General features: G+C 35.5%; 1 protein-coding gene across 4 annotated transcripts in view; it reads right to left on the bottom strand.

The window, feature by feature from the left end:
* AGMO (alkylglycerol monooxygenase) overlaps window positions 1-15,142 on the bottom strand; it is a 363,926-nt gene that overhangs the window by 154,351 nt on the left and 194,433 nt on the right. For all 4 annotated transcript variants that reach the window (XM_046669021.1, XM_046669022.1, XM_046669019.1 and 1 more), the window contains exons 7-9: window positions 4,756-4,822; window positions 2,419-2,484; window positions 2,249-2,328 (exon numbers count right to left, since the gene is read on the bottom strand). In XM_046669021.1, coding sequence (XP_046524977.1) covers window positions 2,249-2,328; window positions 2,419-2,484; window positions 4,756-4,822 — 213 coding nt within the window. The remainder of the gene's footprint in view (window positions 1-2,248; window positions 2,329-2,418; window positions 2,485-4,755; window positions 4,823-15,142) is intronic.

The raw sequence follows: 15,142 nt of genomic DNA on the forward strand, positions 1-15,142 counted from the left end.
AGCAGATTTTGAGGAGAAAGGAAACATTAGATGGAAACTTATCTCGGGACTTTGTAATAATAATACAAAAAATTAATGTTCTTAGGAGTTATAACACACAGTGATGTATTATCTCTTTTGTTATTTTGAAAACTGACTGCAAGATTATTGCTATCATTCTAGACACAGCCATGAGAAATAATACATGTAACATTTTAAAATAAGGAACACTTTCTTGCTAATTTGCTTTCCAATGCCCAGAAACTCCCAGACTCCAAAGGAGAGTGAAGTGAATGGTTTATGCCTAATAATAAGGGGAAAATGCCTCTCTATCTAGAGGGGGCCATTTCAAGTTGCTTTTGATGCCTGGGAGGGAAAGGCGAGAAATTTAACTGAGTATAAAGAAACGCAAGTGAAAGCAAGTATAGGATTTTGCATGTTCAGGAACTCCTAATTATCACAACTGGCTGATTTGACATTTTTCACAATATAAGTAAGCATCTAGAAAACGAAACCTTAGGCACAGTTGTGACAACGACTACACTAAAAGAAATGTTTATGTGAGGGCACAGGCCTGGAGAACTGAACCTGACAGATTCAGTAGCCGCTCATAAATACCTGTGATTGAGGACTGTGTTCCTCCAGATCCTAGTCATCCAACTCTTTGTGCCTCTTGTGTAGAACAGCTTTCAATCTCTTATTCTGAAAATGTGAAGCCCTTCTCCTCAGCAAGAGCGTATACTCCACAACCTTGCTACTTAAAGGATTAACCATGAAACAGCAGCATCGGGATCACCTCAAGCTTGTCAGAAACACAGAATCTCGGACAGACCTCAGACCTACCGAACAGAGTCTGCACCTTAATAAGATCGTCCCGTGGTTCATATGCACCTTAAGTTTGAAAGACTGTCTCCTGGTGGACAGAGACAATTTATCTATTCATTTTTAATCTCCACATTGCAGAGACAAGACTACACCAAGTGAAGAAGTAGCTCTCGATGTATTATTTCTATATTGATTTCAATTTTATAAAGGTTATGATTAAGAACGTACTCTGATAGATTTGTTAGTAGTCTCCTGAGAGAGATATGTTCTTAGTAATGTCTAGCAGAGAGAGATACAGAAATGCCCTGTAGTTGAGAAGAGAAATAATCAATTTTTCTCCTTTAAAGTGTGAGATAAAAATGTGTTTCACTTGAAAGTAAAGGCAATTGTGATGGCACAATGTAAAAGTTAAACAGAATTATGCAAGTTTTGGGCTTGGCCCGCAGCCTACCTTGGTTAAGTTTGCACCTGACAAGCTGTGTGTAGTTGGGTGAATTACTTAATCCTGGGAACTTGAGTTCACCCACCAAAACATGAGGCTAAAGAGAACCCCTACCTCATAAGATTTCAGTAATGGTTACATTAAATATTTGTGCTGTGCTGTTAGCAATGTCCTGCATACAGTAAAAGCTCAATAAATGTAAATTCATTTTATTTTATTTTCCTAAAAACTTTGAAGAAGTAGGTTTGAAAAGCACACCCCACATGAACCTGTAATTTCCTTCCTTACTGAATGCTGGAAACCCAGTCTCTGGACAGGGCTGTCGTTGAGCGACCTCTTCAGTTTTTTAAGCATTCTTATCTTTTTCTCATTTAGCAGTCCCAGCCTCAGGAGTATTTGTGGTGGTCTGCAGCTGACGGATCAGAGCTTCACAGACATTCTTCATTTCTCTAGTGCCAACCATTGAGACCAGTGAACAACCAATACCACATGTCTAACAGAAAACTGGTCCAGTGCAACAAGTCTTAGCAGGTGAGGTAATGCGCAGACCTAAGCAACCCGTAATAGCTCCTGACACTTAGGTCCAAGAAGAGTAGGGCAAAGGCCTCGTGCTGAATTTTTAACCAGAGTCATGGAGCCTTGCAGCAAATAGTTTTCTTACTGTGGGATCAGCCTTAATTACACTTTTTACTATTGCTCCTTCTGAATACATGAATACGTTACAGGTCTATTCTGAGAAAGAATATGTTTGCTAAAGAGTCACTTTTTAAAATTCTAGCTAGTAGACATATTTAAAAATTCTTATAATGAGATGTTTTTAAATTGACGCAAGTTGATGCAAGTCTTTGAGTGCCAGAGTTATTTCCAAGTTCTTTTACAGTTAAAAAATTTTTTTCAGGATAGTGTAATGTATTTCCACCTTTTAAAAACGGATTTTTCTTTTAAATATGAGATTTGTGAAAGGATATAATCGATTCAGAAAAATAAAACGAATTACATTACCTGCACCTTGAATGGTTCAAATGTATTAATGGGATGTGTTAGACCATATACAACTTTCTCACTCTCTGCCTCAAATGTCCCTGGAAGATAAACATTGAGCATATGATTTTTGACTATCTGTGAATTAAGGAGCTAATTTAATTTATTTTATTTTCATACTTTTCACTTACCAAAAATTCTATCCCATATAATAAGAGTGCCGGCATAATTTTTGTCTATGCAATAACGGTTTCTGCCTACAAGACAAAATATTAAAAAATAACGCTTAAAAATGCAGTTATGCCTTTTGAAACATCTCATTGCCTTATATTTTAGAACCACTCACAAAATTAAGACTTATGCAACAGAAGGATTTCCTTAGTAATGTCTTTTCACTGACGCTACTAGACATCACTTGCTAGTAAATTGTTTTCATTTATTTTTCAGTAAATTTTACTAAAAAGAGCAGAGATTTGCTTAAAACTATATATATTTAGAATTATCCCAGGTTTAAAAAAATCCTTTTGCTTACAATTTTCCAGTTTTTGAAAGTCTGAGATAATTCTAAGTAACTTGTTTTGTAAGAGTATCGAACAGTAATAATAAAAAATTAAATGTCCCAGAAAAAAAAAAGGTGGTAGGAAATAAGATGAATAACATATGTACATTTGTATTTTTTTTTAAATTTTGAAGTGAGTTGTTATTTCTGTCCCTTTTCTCTGTGTCTTTTCCAGGAAGACAATTTTCTACTTAGAGTGAGACTTTACTATTTTTTTTTTGATCCTAAAAGACTTTAGTGAAAATTAAATTACCCTTGATTATTTTTATTAACTCATTAACATATACGATTTTTTCCTGTTCCAAAATATTCAAATTGTAACAAATTTAAATAGCTGGGCATAGTTTCTTTAATTAAAAAAAGCTTAAATAGACGCAAGCATATCTACATGATTGTAAATGAAAGGAAAAAGAACATTAACCTACCAAACCACTACTCTAACCAACTCAACTGTCTTCATGTGTCCTCATTTCTTTCCATGCCTTCCACACATGCAAATGTACATTGGAAAGTGCAGACACAAGGAAAAATCCCTTCCAGTGCAAAAGTTGAGTGGGGCTGCGTACAAAGGTGCACAAGCCATTGCCATTAGTGGGCTGAACCGTGGTTCCCCATTGTGGAGGAGCACTTCGCCCTTCAGGCGACATGTGGCAATGCCTGGAGACTTTGTTTGTAGCCACAACTGGGAGGGGGTGTTACTAGCATCTAGTAGGTAGAAATCAACATCCTATAATACACAGGGCAGTTACCCCAGCACCGCCACCCCCAAATGAAGAACTGTCTGGTCCAAAATATTAGTAGTGCTGAGGCTGAGAAACCTTGACATAGAGCAACGTGAGTGCAAAGGTACTTTGAAGCCAAACAGAAGAAATTAGCAACTTTCTTCTTCAATGTGGACTTGTTCTTCTCCATTCCTTATATGTTATTTTATATGGCGAAAACCCCAAGAGTGTAAAACTCTTGGACTCTCCACCCCTTCACTAACTATGCCCTGTGGGTGGGAGAATGGCTGTTGAGTTTGGAAGAGGAAACTGGGCATGTGCAGCCTGACCCCATCCTCTCCTCTTCCTGAGGGTGTCTGTGTTTCTGCTCTGCTCCCTGCCATGGGAAAACGTTGCTCCCCTTGGGAAGGCAGGCCTTTAGTACTCCAATGCTGCCTGTGATGCCTGGAAACTTATAAAAACAGGACAATAGTATTTATTCTTTTGTTATTGGCTTCTTTCTTTCAACATTATCTTTGTGAGCTTTATTCACACCATTGCATGTAGTAATAGAGCAGACATTTTCATTGCTATATAACTCTCCATTTCATGAATAGTCTGCAATTTATCTGTTCCACTGCTGATAATATTTGAAGTATATCTCCTTTTTTTCTATTACAAATAATGTGGATATGCACATTCTTGCACAGTTCTTTTGGTGCATAAATGTAAATATTTCTGTTATTTCTTGAGGTGGTGTCTTTAAACCTTAGACACTAGCCACATTGGATTTTCTCCTAGTCAGGAAAATGCAGCATATGTTGAGTTTGTTCACAGAATTTAGGCAGGAAGTGAAGTGTTGTTTATTAGGCTTTCCTCAAATTCCAACAGTTTTTAAAACCAAGGACTCTCTGGCTGTAGATAGGAATGACCCTCAGCATTGGGTCAAGGAGTGGCCTTCAGCAGACTCCTTCAAAATATAAAGTATATATCCTCTCAGCTGGTTAACGTGTTTTTCCACTACAACTAAGGATATCTAAGCAAAAAGGAAAATACAGAAAACAGATAATAAGAATTTTTGTTTTGTTTTTCTCCAGTCCTTGCATTGGAGATGAGGCTTGTCCAGGTACAACGGAAGAATCGATGTCTATTTGCACAGTGTGTACTGACTATGTTGACTAATTGTGATGAAATGAAGCGATGTAAAATAATAATATCCTTTTTAAAGAAATGAAGAAAGAAAGAAAAAAGAAATCAAATTTCTTTACCGTGATGGACCCTATGATGGCTAGGAGTATTAAGAATCAGTTCCAAAGGACCAAGGTTACCGATGACCTGTTTAAAACAAAAGGAGCATTATACACATAGCTATCATTAAATGTATATGTAATAGGGGCTGGCCCCGTGGCCGAGTGGTTATGTTCACGCTCTCCGCTGCAGGCGGCCCAGTGTTTCGTTGGTTCGGGCCCTAGGTGCAGACATGGCACTGCTCATCTGGCCATGCTGGGGTGGCGTCCCACATGCCACAACTAGAAGGACCTACAACGAAGAATACACAACTATGTACCGGGGGGCTTTGGGGAGAAAAAGGAAATAAATAAAAATCTAAAAAAAAAAAAAGTATATGTAATATATAAGTACCCACATTAAAACCCCACAGGGGCTAAGAGATATTGCAAGTTTCAGTGTTGGCATCAGAGAGTTGGAAGAAGTTTCTCTAACACCTGTTGCTCATATAAAGACAAAAATAAGCTCATAACTGTATTTTGAGAGACAGTGTGGTAGTGAGCTGAAGAGCTAGACTGCCTCAGTTCAGTCCCCGGATGCTCTGTTTATTACTATATGATCTTGGGGAAATAACTTAAGCATTTTATAACTCAGTTTCATCATCTTTAAAATGGGAACATTAACAGAGTCTACATAATAACGTTCTGAGGATTACAAATGATACGTATTTCCATACTACTATTGCCAACCGTACCTCTCTCAGGGTTCAGGTAGTCTTACGGTTTTTGTCATTCAACCTTGTCTTTGATGACTTTATGTTAGCAGAGCATAACTAAGGGAGGGAATACACAGTATTATATTCGTTTTCTGGAGTTGGTTTCACCCAATAATCAGCCAGATAGCAACAACTTACTATTGTAGCTGTTATCTGCTGCATTAAGAAGATCCTGCTTATTCAAACAGAATCCTAACTGATCTCTTACCTGTAGATGCATCGTCTACTAGTTCATCTTAGAGGCACAGTTCAAAGTCAGATATATAGAGAATCTTTTTTGGTGAGTAAAGACCCTTCAAAATCTGGTCTATAACTTTCTAATGCTCCCTCTCGAAATTTCTCAGTAAGAATCCCCTGTGCCAGCGTCTTCAAATTATCTCAGGAGTATAGGAACCAGGTAGGTGTCATAAAAAAGAACAGCAGACCATGTGTAAGACATTTGGCATTTTATATAACTAATATTGAGCAATATGGGAACCCTTTTAATCTTGATTACATTGTTCTTTCTTCCACCAATGGTGGCAGATAACAGAACATTTTACTTTTACTTAATTCTATCTAAATGAACTTATTAGAAGCTACCAATGACAAAATCAATTCATCGTTAGTGCAATCTCAAGAAACTATTCACCTCCAGTGTAAACTTCCATTTAGAGGATATATGAGGAATAAAGGAATAAGTTAAATGATGCTTAAGAGGAAAAAAATGGCCACTGACAATCATGACACTGACATGAATTTGGTAATAAGTTAGTGATATGGGAAAAAAAAATAGGGAGACGGGACTGCTTAAAATGAAAAGATATTTTAGATACATAACAACAAATGTAATGTGAGGATCTTGTTTGGATACTTATCTGAACAAACAAAACATAAAAGACATTTTATAGGTAATGATGGAAAATTGATTATAAACAGAGTATTACATGACACAAAATACTGTTTACATTGGGAGTTATAATGGTGCTGTCATTGTGTAAGAAAATGTAATTTTTTTTAGAGTTGTATAACTGCAGTATACATGATATGAGATCTAGGTTTTGCTACAAGATATTTGGCAATGGAAAAGACAAAAAGATAGCTGATGCAAATGAATCAAAATCATAATGATTTTTGAATCGAAGTGATGGAGATACATGAATGCATTCCATTATTCTGTCTACTTTTCTGAATGTTTGAAAACTTTTATGATAAACTTTTAAATCAAAGAAATTGCTACTCTAATAATATACAATAATACTCAGTTACCCAGTTGAAAATATTAATAGATTCCTAAAGTCCCAGGCATACTTCTAGATTGCAACTCTTTATATAGCAGGGTTTAATCATTCTTTTGGCAATCTCTGACATTAACACACCCAATTTACAATTGCTTTGCAAATGTGAAGGGCTGCAGTTGCCACACCATCCTCAGCTTGTAGGGTCCTGTACCCTCTTGAAGTAGAAGCTGTGGCAGTGTTGCCACATGACAATGCTGCATCCTTTGATGGGGCAGGTGCCACCCTCATCTCCTTGTCAGACCCATTGCTTACACTGCTGAAAGAAACAATCCTTGCCTCCCACCCTGCTGGCCAACTTTTAAGGAATTTTCAGTTTCCACTATGGAACAGACAGAAATGTCTGCATGCAAAGAATGTATAATATTATGTGTTGTATATTAATTTGGGCTTTTCTCTCTCTTTTTCTTTTTTTCTTTCTTTCTTTTTTTTTTTTTTTTGTCTTTCTCACCTCCTTCCTCTTTCTCTCTCTCTCTGTCTCCTTCTTTTTCTTTCTTTCTTCTAACCTGGAGTTCTATCACCATTTTTAAAGTTATTTCCAGGAGAAACATATTATAAGCTCCAACAACAGACTTGGCAGTTAACTCATACAACAGAACTCATTTATACATTAAAACTACCTGTATTTTTTAATGTCAGGAGTTCAAAATACTGTGAAATATATAACCTTTATAGATCAGCCTACATTCCTATGAAATAAGGCACACAAGGTATTATCCCACAAATATGGTATTAATGACCAGGAATTGGGAGGGGAGTACGTAGAAATAACCCTCTGTTTTATTGGACTACATCGCTTTGTACTTGGTGGAAAAATATTTGTTGAGAAGAAGAATGGTGATGGAGAAAGAACAAGAAACTGGGGTTTCTCAGCAGTCAGAACATTGAAATCTGATGCTTTGGTCTGGCTTTGTATCTCTGGCAGAGAACCAGATGGGAAAGGAGAAAACCATTTTATCCTTGTTTGTCTCTTTGGTGCCTAACATATGTTACAAAAACAGGCAACAAAAGGGAGTGGAGGAGAATACACTGTCGGGCTTCTGCTACCCAGATGCATTTCTGATCCTTGGTCCTGGTGTGTGTGCTGCCAGACTTAAAGCCACACAAATGGTGAGTGCGTTCAGATGACTGGAGCCTTGGCTGAGGGCATTATTTTTTTTAATGTCAAGCACTTTTCCTCAAAGAAATTTTTTTGCTCCTGCAGGCTAAAGCATGGTGATATCAATATTGAAAGTTCCCCTCTTTTTTTTTTTAAGTTAAAAGCCAAGCACAACACAGGCAACCACAGTTAAATTTCCTGGTAGTGCCTATGAGTACCTTGGAGCTGAGGAAGACCACCTCGGTGTGGGAGACGATTCATCATTCAGACAGCCCGGTCAGAACCTCTCTTGCAGAAAATCCCTTTGATTCAAAGTCATGGAGAAGTCATTAATAATTAATAAGAGTTGAGCATAACGACTTAATTATCGCCCACTTTTGCAAATTCAGTCATTTAGCAATTCAACCACATCTAGCTTTGAATCACTTCCCCAAAATATGTTACTGTGGAAATAATTGAAGCTATTCTCCTTTTTAAAAGTTTTTATTTGTCTTGTTTTTTTACGTTTAGATGACAATTTAAATTATGGAATTTTAGAACATATAGAGGGCTTTAAAATAATATAGTCCACTGCTCTATTTAGAAAAAAAAAAAAACATAAAACCAAAGTTCAGAGAAGTTCAATTACTAGTGCAAGTTTAAACATCTTGCAGGAAGTGCAAAGTCTTCTCAGTTTCATCTCAGGGATGTTTCTATTTTTCTATCATGTTGCTTTTAAGAGATAAAGCAATTTTTCTGTCAAATAAAAATAATTTAAAGTTTTAGAAATTTAATGGGAGATAGCTAAATACTTTTTGACTACATTTCAGTTAAAAGTGAATTCAGGTATTTATAAGGAGCCCAGAGATTTCAGCTTCTAAGCTGCCCTTCGTGGTATTTTAGGTACTTCTGGTGCTTCTTAGGTCTCCAAAGCAGAGATCTAAGTCTTGTATCCTGTAGTTTTCTGTCTAGATTTTGTAACCTAAAGACCATGAATGTCTAGAAAGACATGGATGGGCTTCAGAAGGTCAAGAACACCGGGAAGTGTCACACCAAATTTTATGAATATGTGCCTATGGGTATGCTACTGGGGGGAAACCACCCTTTTTATCGTACACTCAAACAGATACATAAGTCCCCAGAAATTGAGAAACAATGTCCTAAATAGAGAGATTTAGATTATTTCCTTTGCCCTCTTTATTTATATTGTGTCTTTAGTTTACATATTATTAAAACTTGAGTGCTAATTTCTCACCCATACTTCAAAAACAATAACTTAAGCATTTTTTTCTATTTCTCGAAATTGTTGTTTTCCAAAACGATAATTTCTTAAGCTGTTTTTACTTGTATAATAATAAATTATTACAAATGAATAAATAATAAAAACAACAATTTTATTATAATAAGCTCCATTCACTCTATCAACTTTTATCCAGCAGAAGTGCTCTGGATCATCTGCTGGACTTGTTACAAATTCCTTATTTCTCTTTCCACTATTGATGGTTGGGGTGCGAAATGTAGAAGAAGAGAATAGGGGGTCATGACATTCTGTCGTCTTCTCATCATGTCATTTCTCTTCATCAAAAATAAAATGAACGTAAATGAAAAGCTCCTCATAATGAACTAAATAAAGTACAAAAATTTGGAATTCAAAGCTGTCCACACTCTTCCTCAAGACTGATTTCCAATGTTCTCTTTCTTCTGCTTCTAAGACCTTCCCTCCCATCTTGCCCTTTGGAATCCTGCTCTTCCTTCAAGACTTATCTAAAGTTGTCAAGCACTCTTCTTGATTCTTCCAGTGAGAATTTTGTTTTCCTTTCTCTGAATACGTATTGAGACATCGCTAATTTTTATGTCATGCTATTCTGTGTCCTAGCTGTTCATATTCATTTCCATACTAGACTGCAAGTTCCATGGACAGAAACTGTGACTCACTCTTCTTTAGGTTTCTCATAGCACATGCGACATTACCTTGCATATAGTGATTACTCAACAAGATTGTGTTGAGTAAATAAATCCATCTCACTGCCCTCCACACTTATGCCTTTATATTAGCGGTGCTCAAGTGGGGGTGATTGTGATCCCAGGGGACATTTGGCAATGTCTGGAGATATTTTTGACTGTCACAATCAGAGGAAGTGCTACTGGAATCTAGTGAGTAGTGGGTTTTAGTACTGCTAAACATCCTACAGTGCATAGGACAGTCCTCCAAAAAAAGAATGATCTGGTCCAAAATGTCAATAGTGCCAAGGTTGAGAAACTCTGCTTCATGGATATGAATTTCTTGCTGTGCTCCAGTCTTTTGCAGCTCAGGAGGGAAGCATTTTATTTTCCACCTTCTTATTTGGAAGTTGGAGGGAGGGGTGCACTAGGGAATGAGTCTAGTGGGCACTCCCAAGGCTAGAGGCAAAACACGAGTCTAGAGTGCCCTTAGAGTTAAAGCCAGGAAAGTAAGCCCAAACATGATCTTTGATGTAGTGAATTGGAAAATTGAGATAAATAGCTAAAACGAAGGAGCTAAAAACAAAACAAAACTAAACAGAAAATCACAGAAGCTAGATGAGATAGTTGAATTCTGGTGATTATTGGCAAGTGAATTAGTCAATTCATTTATTCAATTATTTTTATGTTATCACATTAAAGGTTTACTAGGGCTTCAGTTTCGAGGAAAGGAGCCAGAGATGGAAAATACAGTTTCCATATCACCAAGTGATTTTGAAATTTCTTTTGATAGTTCTTACAACCCCCCACCTTGCCCTGCAGTCACACTTTAAATGAGTTGAATGACTTAGAGTCCAAAAGGATTAATGAAACTTTCATTGCATCTAGGTTACTAACCTGGAATAATTTTGCTCTAGAAATTGATAAACTAAGTACATGTGATAAATCAAATAATTAAATGCCTACTATGAACTGATTGCAATTAATTCTTTCCATGATATAGTTCTCAGGAGTTTTCTAACTACCCTACATTACCTGAAAAACACACTTCCATAGGTCTTTCCAATTGTAATTGAAAAATGACTTAGAATTGAACTTTATAAAGCATCAAAAGAAATATTCTAAATTAATATCATGTTTGAAATTATTTCCTATAGAATTAACCTAGTCATTCTATATATTTCTTAACTATTTTCACTGATTCTTCTGATTGAAACACATCGACTGGTTAGATTTTTGTAGTTCAGTGAAGGGTACAGAAATGGTTAACCAATGGTCAATTTGGAAGACAAGACTTGTTTTCCACAAAAATATTCAGTTAATTCAAGAAAAAATTATTTTGTTTGTTTGAATTGCTTGGAAAATTTCCTCCTCTCACCTCACTCTGACTACTGAGGTTAGAGAAGAGGCTTTCAAATCTAATAAAAAAACTCTTACTTCTATTCTTTTGTCAAATTTCAGAGTAAAATTGGGAATGTTATGTTATATTTCTACCCTTCAGGTTTCCACCTGCAGATGGGTACGAAAATACTGGAACATATTATTGAGAGGCCATAGGAATATTTATAACAACTTGCTTTTCAGAAACAAAGTGTGAGCCTATAGTTAATTGTAAAGTTGTTTTTCCAAACAAGAGATGCTTACAAATATTCATGCTTCCTGTCTGAGAGGGAAACATCATAATAGGGAAAATATGTCCTAAGAAACATGTGTTTTACAGAATCCTTATTATAGAAATGAATGTGCTAACAATATGATAAATGCTGGAGAGTGACTGGGTTGGGGGTGAAGTGAAATAAAATCTCCATAGTAGGAGAATGCCTGCATTCAGATGAGCATAGGTTAGAGTGATGACATTGACTCTAACTAGTCAAGACTTTTCTTTACAGCATCACGCATGATTGATGTTCCAGAGGGACCCATACCACTGTGGGCCTCCGTGTTTCACTGCAGTCAGTATTTAAGGGAAATACTAAGCCAGCTCCTAATACATTTATCATCTGATATAAAAATCATTGTCATGTTATATTTTACTGAGAAAGATATGCTTGAAGTGTAGTCTGAAAATGGCAAAACTATTCAGGTAAATTAGTGGCAAGATTCAATGAAAACCCAAATTAAAATTAAATGGACTAATAGTTATATCATGATTAGTTGCCTTTTTCCTGGTCAATTTTCTTCTATCCTTCCCTTCCTCCCTTTCTTCTTTCCTTTCTTTTCCTCTTCCCTTTCTTCCTCCCTCCCTCCCTCTCTCCCTCTCCCTTTTTTTCTCTTTTCCTCCCTTTTTACTTTCATTTCTTCCTTCCTCCCTCTACCTTCCTTGCTTTTTCATTTTTTCCTTCTTTCTTTCCTCTGTCTATCTATCCATCTATCTATCTATCTAAACATGTATGCATGTGCATTTATGTATTTAAAAAATTGAAGAATCTTTTATTTTAAAAGATCTTTACAATTAACTCCAGGCTCATGCATATCTTTTTGAAAAGTAAGTGGTTATAAATATTTCTTTGACCTTCAATAATACATTCCAGTATTTTAGTCTCATTTACAGATAGAAAACCTGAAGGGCAAAAATATTAATGTATATACATATATTTATCTTTATTAAATATATTTGTCACATATATTAAATATTAAATATTTAGTCAAATGTCAATTAACAACTCTTTTAAGTACCAAATCACCAATAGTAGTTTTCTATTAACATTGGAAATAATCTTTTCAGATCACTAAAATTTGTATTTATAAATCCTTATCAAAGTCTCTCATTAAAAATTACTTGCATAATAAGCAGAGCAAGAAGTTTCTTGTCAGCCAGTCCATTCATTCTGCAAACATTTATTGAATTTCTATGGACCTTACTAGGTTTTAGAAGTAAAAAGAAAGTGATACACAGGCAATTCCTGCAGGAAGCTTATTTACAGTCTAGTCAATTCTTCAAAGGAAAAGTAAAATTATTTCAGGAAAAATGGTTTTACAAAAAGTTATCTTTTTCATATGATTTGGCATTGTTTTGGGAAGGATGAGAAAATCATTCAATTTTTTTTCTTTTCAATTACTATTGCACTAAACAGATATTTGAACTAATACTCAATTTGAATTTATAATTGGCACAAGAATTATCTAACAAGAAGAAAACTGAGTTCCTTTTCTGGTAGCAAGCTGAAAATTACCTTTAATAAAGATATGTGCTTTTATTTAGCTCACTATAGCGCAGCTTTGCAAATAGTCTCATTGATTGTTTGTTCCTGGAAAATGCTTTAGAGAACTCATAAACTTTTTCAACTGACTATATGGAAATCAAAATACCTATGTGAGTTTCACTTATTTAATAAGTATTTATTGAGCATATATTTTATGCAAGTACTGTGTTAAGAACTTTTGAAAGATCACAGAGTAGAACAATGGAAATTATAATTTAGTAGCAGGTAATTTAGCTATTACTTAGAGATAAAATGAGTGACAATATCATATTTTATTGTTTGGATATATATAAGAATATGTTTTTCACATTCAAGAATAATCTATAGTAATTCCTCATTTAAAGTTTTAGGAAAAGGATAAGATCCATGGACACTATAAGTTAGCGTATTAAAATAATTTTACTTGTTCTGAATTAGTTGGTCTTTAAACACTTACTGTTTTCCTTGTTAAAAACTTAATCAATCGAACATTTATGAATAAATTTATATTGTAGAGCATCTGGTGATGAAATGTAAAAATAAAATCTTAATTACATCCCCCACTAGTTCTGCTGTGTTAATTCAAGACAACACACTCAAGTATTTAGACAGATGGCAGTGGTGGCCATATTAGCCTCCGATTTCTCTACAGGGAAACAAGAGAAAGCAGAGCTCTTAGGATGTGTGCTTGTCTGCCTAGTTTCACACTTTGAAATCCTCGACAAATGCTGATTTATTCACAGCCAAATGTTTTCCTATCTGATTAGGCAGTTTTCTACTTCAGTAAGCGTGTAATATGGAGGTAGCTGAATTTCCACACTAAGGAGTGAAAAAACAATATTTATAGTTTAGAAATAAAACAATCTGGAAGAATCAGGACTGTTGGGATCATAAAGACTTCATAGGGAGTAAATTTCTGATGAATCCATACCATAGAATTGAAGAGTTAAAAGCTTAGTTTTAACAAAGAATGAGACTAGGCCATGTTTATACAGTAAACAGCAGTTTTAAAGGACTATGTTTATAATAAATTATCTTGAAGGCTGACTCTTGTCACCTATGATTGCATTATTCCTCAAAGAAGAGGACAAGAGCTGGACAAGTTAGCATTTTATTTGAATTTATCTCAGCTTACGTTTTGAATAAAATTTTTGACTTTTCCTTGGAAAATGAATGCAAGTAGCTGCTGAATGGATTCCTTCAAAGGGAGGTGGCTTCCAAGTGACTTTTTAAAATAACACTAATTAAATTGACAGAAGGGAAATGGGAAACATTCATAGAATAACCATATAAAACTTCATTCTTGTATAACACCATTTTATATTTACAAGTGTGGGCACTCAGTAAGAAAAGGAACCATGTTATTAGTAGTAGTAACATCTTGTTAAAAGAAGGCAACTGATAAACTGAGAAGGTTAAGCAGTCCTTGTTGAAAAGTCCAGTCCAGGTAGTCTTATAATACATGCTCTAAATGTTCAACTCATTCTACAACTCAGTACACTGTGACTGCTACTATGATCATATTTCCAATTTCAGTGTGCCTTCTGCATTCATTAATCAACAAATGTTAATAGATTACTGACTATATACCTGGCATTGTCTAAACATTAGATACTTTCATCAATAAAACAGATATAAATCTGCATTTCAGATCTTACAATCGCAAATGTCAGATCTCCTAATTGTCAGTCTTTATAAATTTTGATCTGTTAAGAAATATTTGTGGAGCCGGCCCTGTGGTGGAGTGGTTAAGTTCACCCACTCTGCTTTTGCGGTCCAGGGTTTCACCGGTTCGGATCCCGGGTGCAGACATAGCACCGCTTATCAGGCCATGCTGAGGCAGGTTCCACATAGCACAACCAGAAGGACCTACAACTAGAATATACAACTATGTACTGGGGGGCTTTGTGGAGAAGAAGTGAAAAAAAAGAAGACCGGCAACAGATGTCAGCTCAGGTGCCAATCTTAAAAAAAAACAAAAGAAATATTTGCTAGTACTAATCTTTTAAAGGCAAATATTCTAGAATGAACTCTCAATCAGTAGATTAGGAGCTACAAGTATCTGTTTGTCTTAAGTGAATTTACCTTCCCTTTGCATACTTCCCTTCTAAGCACAAGCTAAATGTATCCCCCTCCTTCGTTTCCTCAGGACTTTTTTTTTGGTCAGTACATCCT

This window comes from Equus quagga, chromosome 8 (genome assembly GCF_021613505.1).
Source record: "Equus quagga isolate Etosha38 chromosome 8, UCLA_HA_Equagga_1.0, whole genome shotgun sequence".
NCBI classification, from domain to species: domain Eukaryota; kingdom Metazoa; phylum Chordata; class Mammalia; order Perissodactyla; family Equidae; genus Equus; species Equus quagga.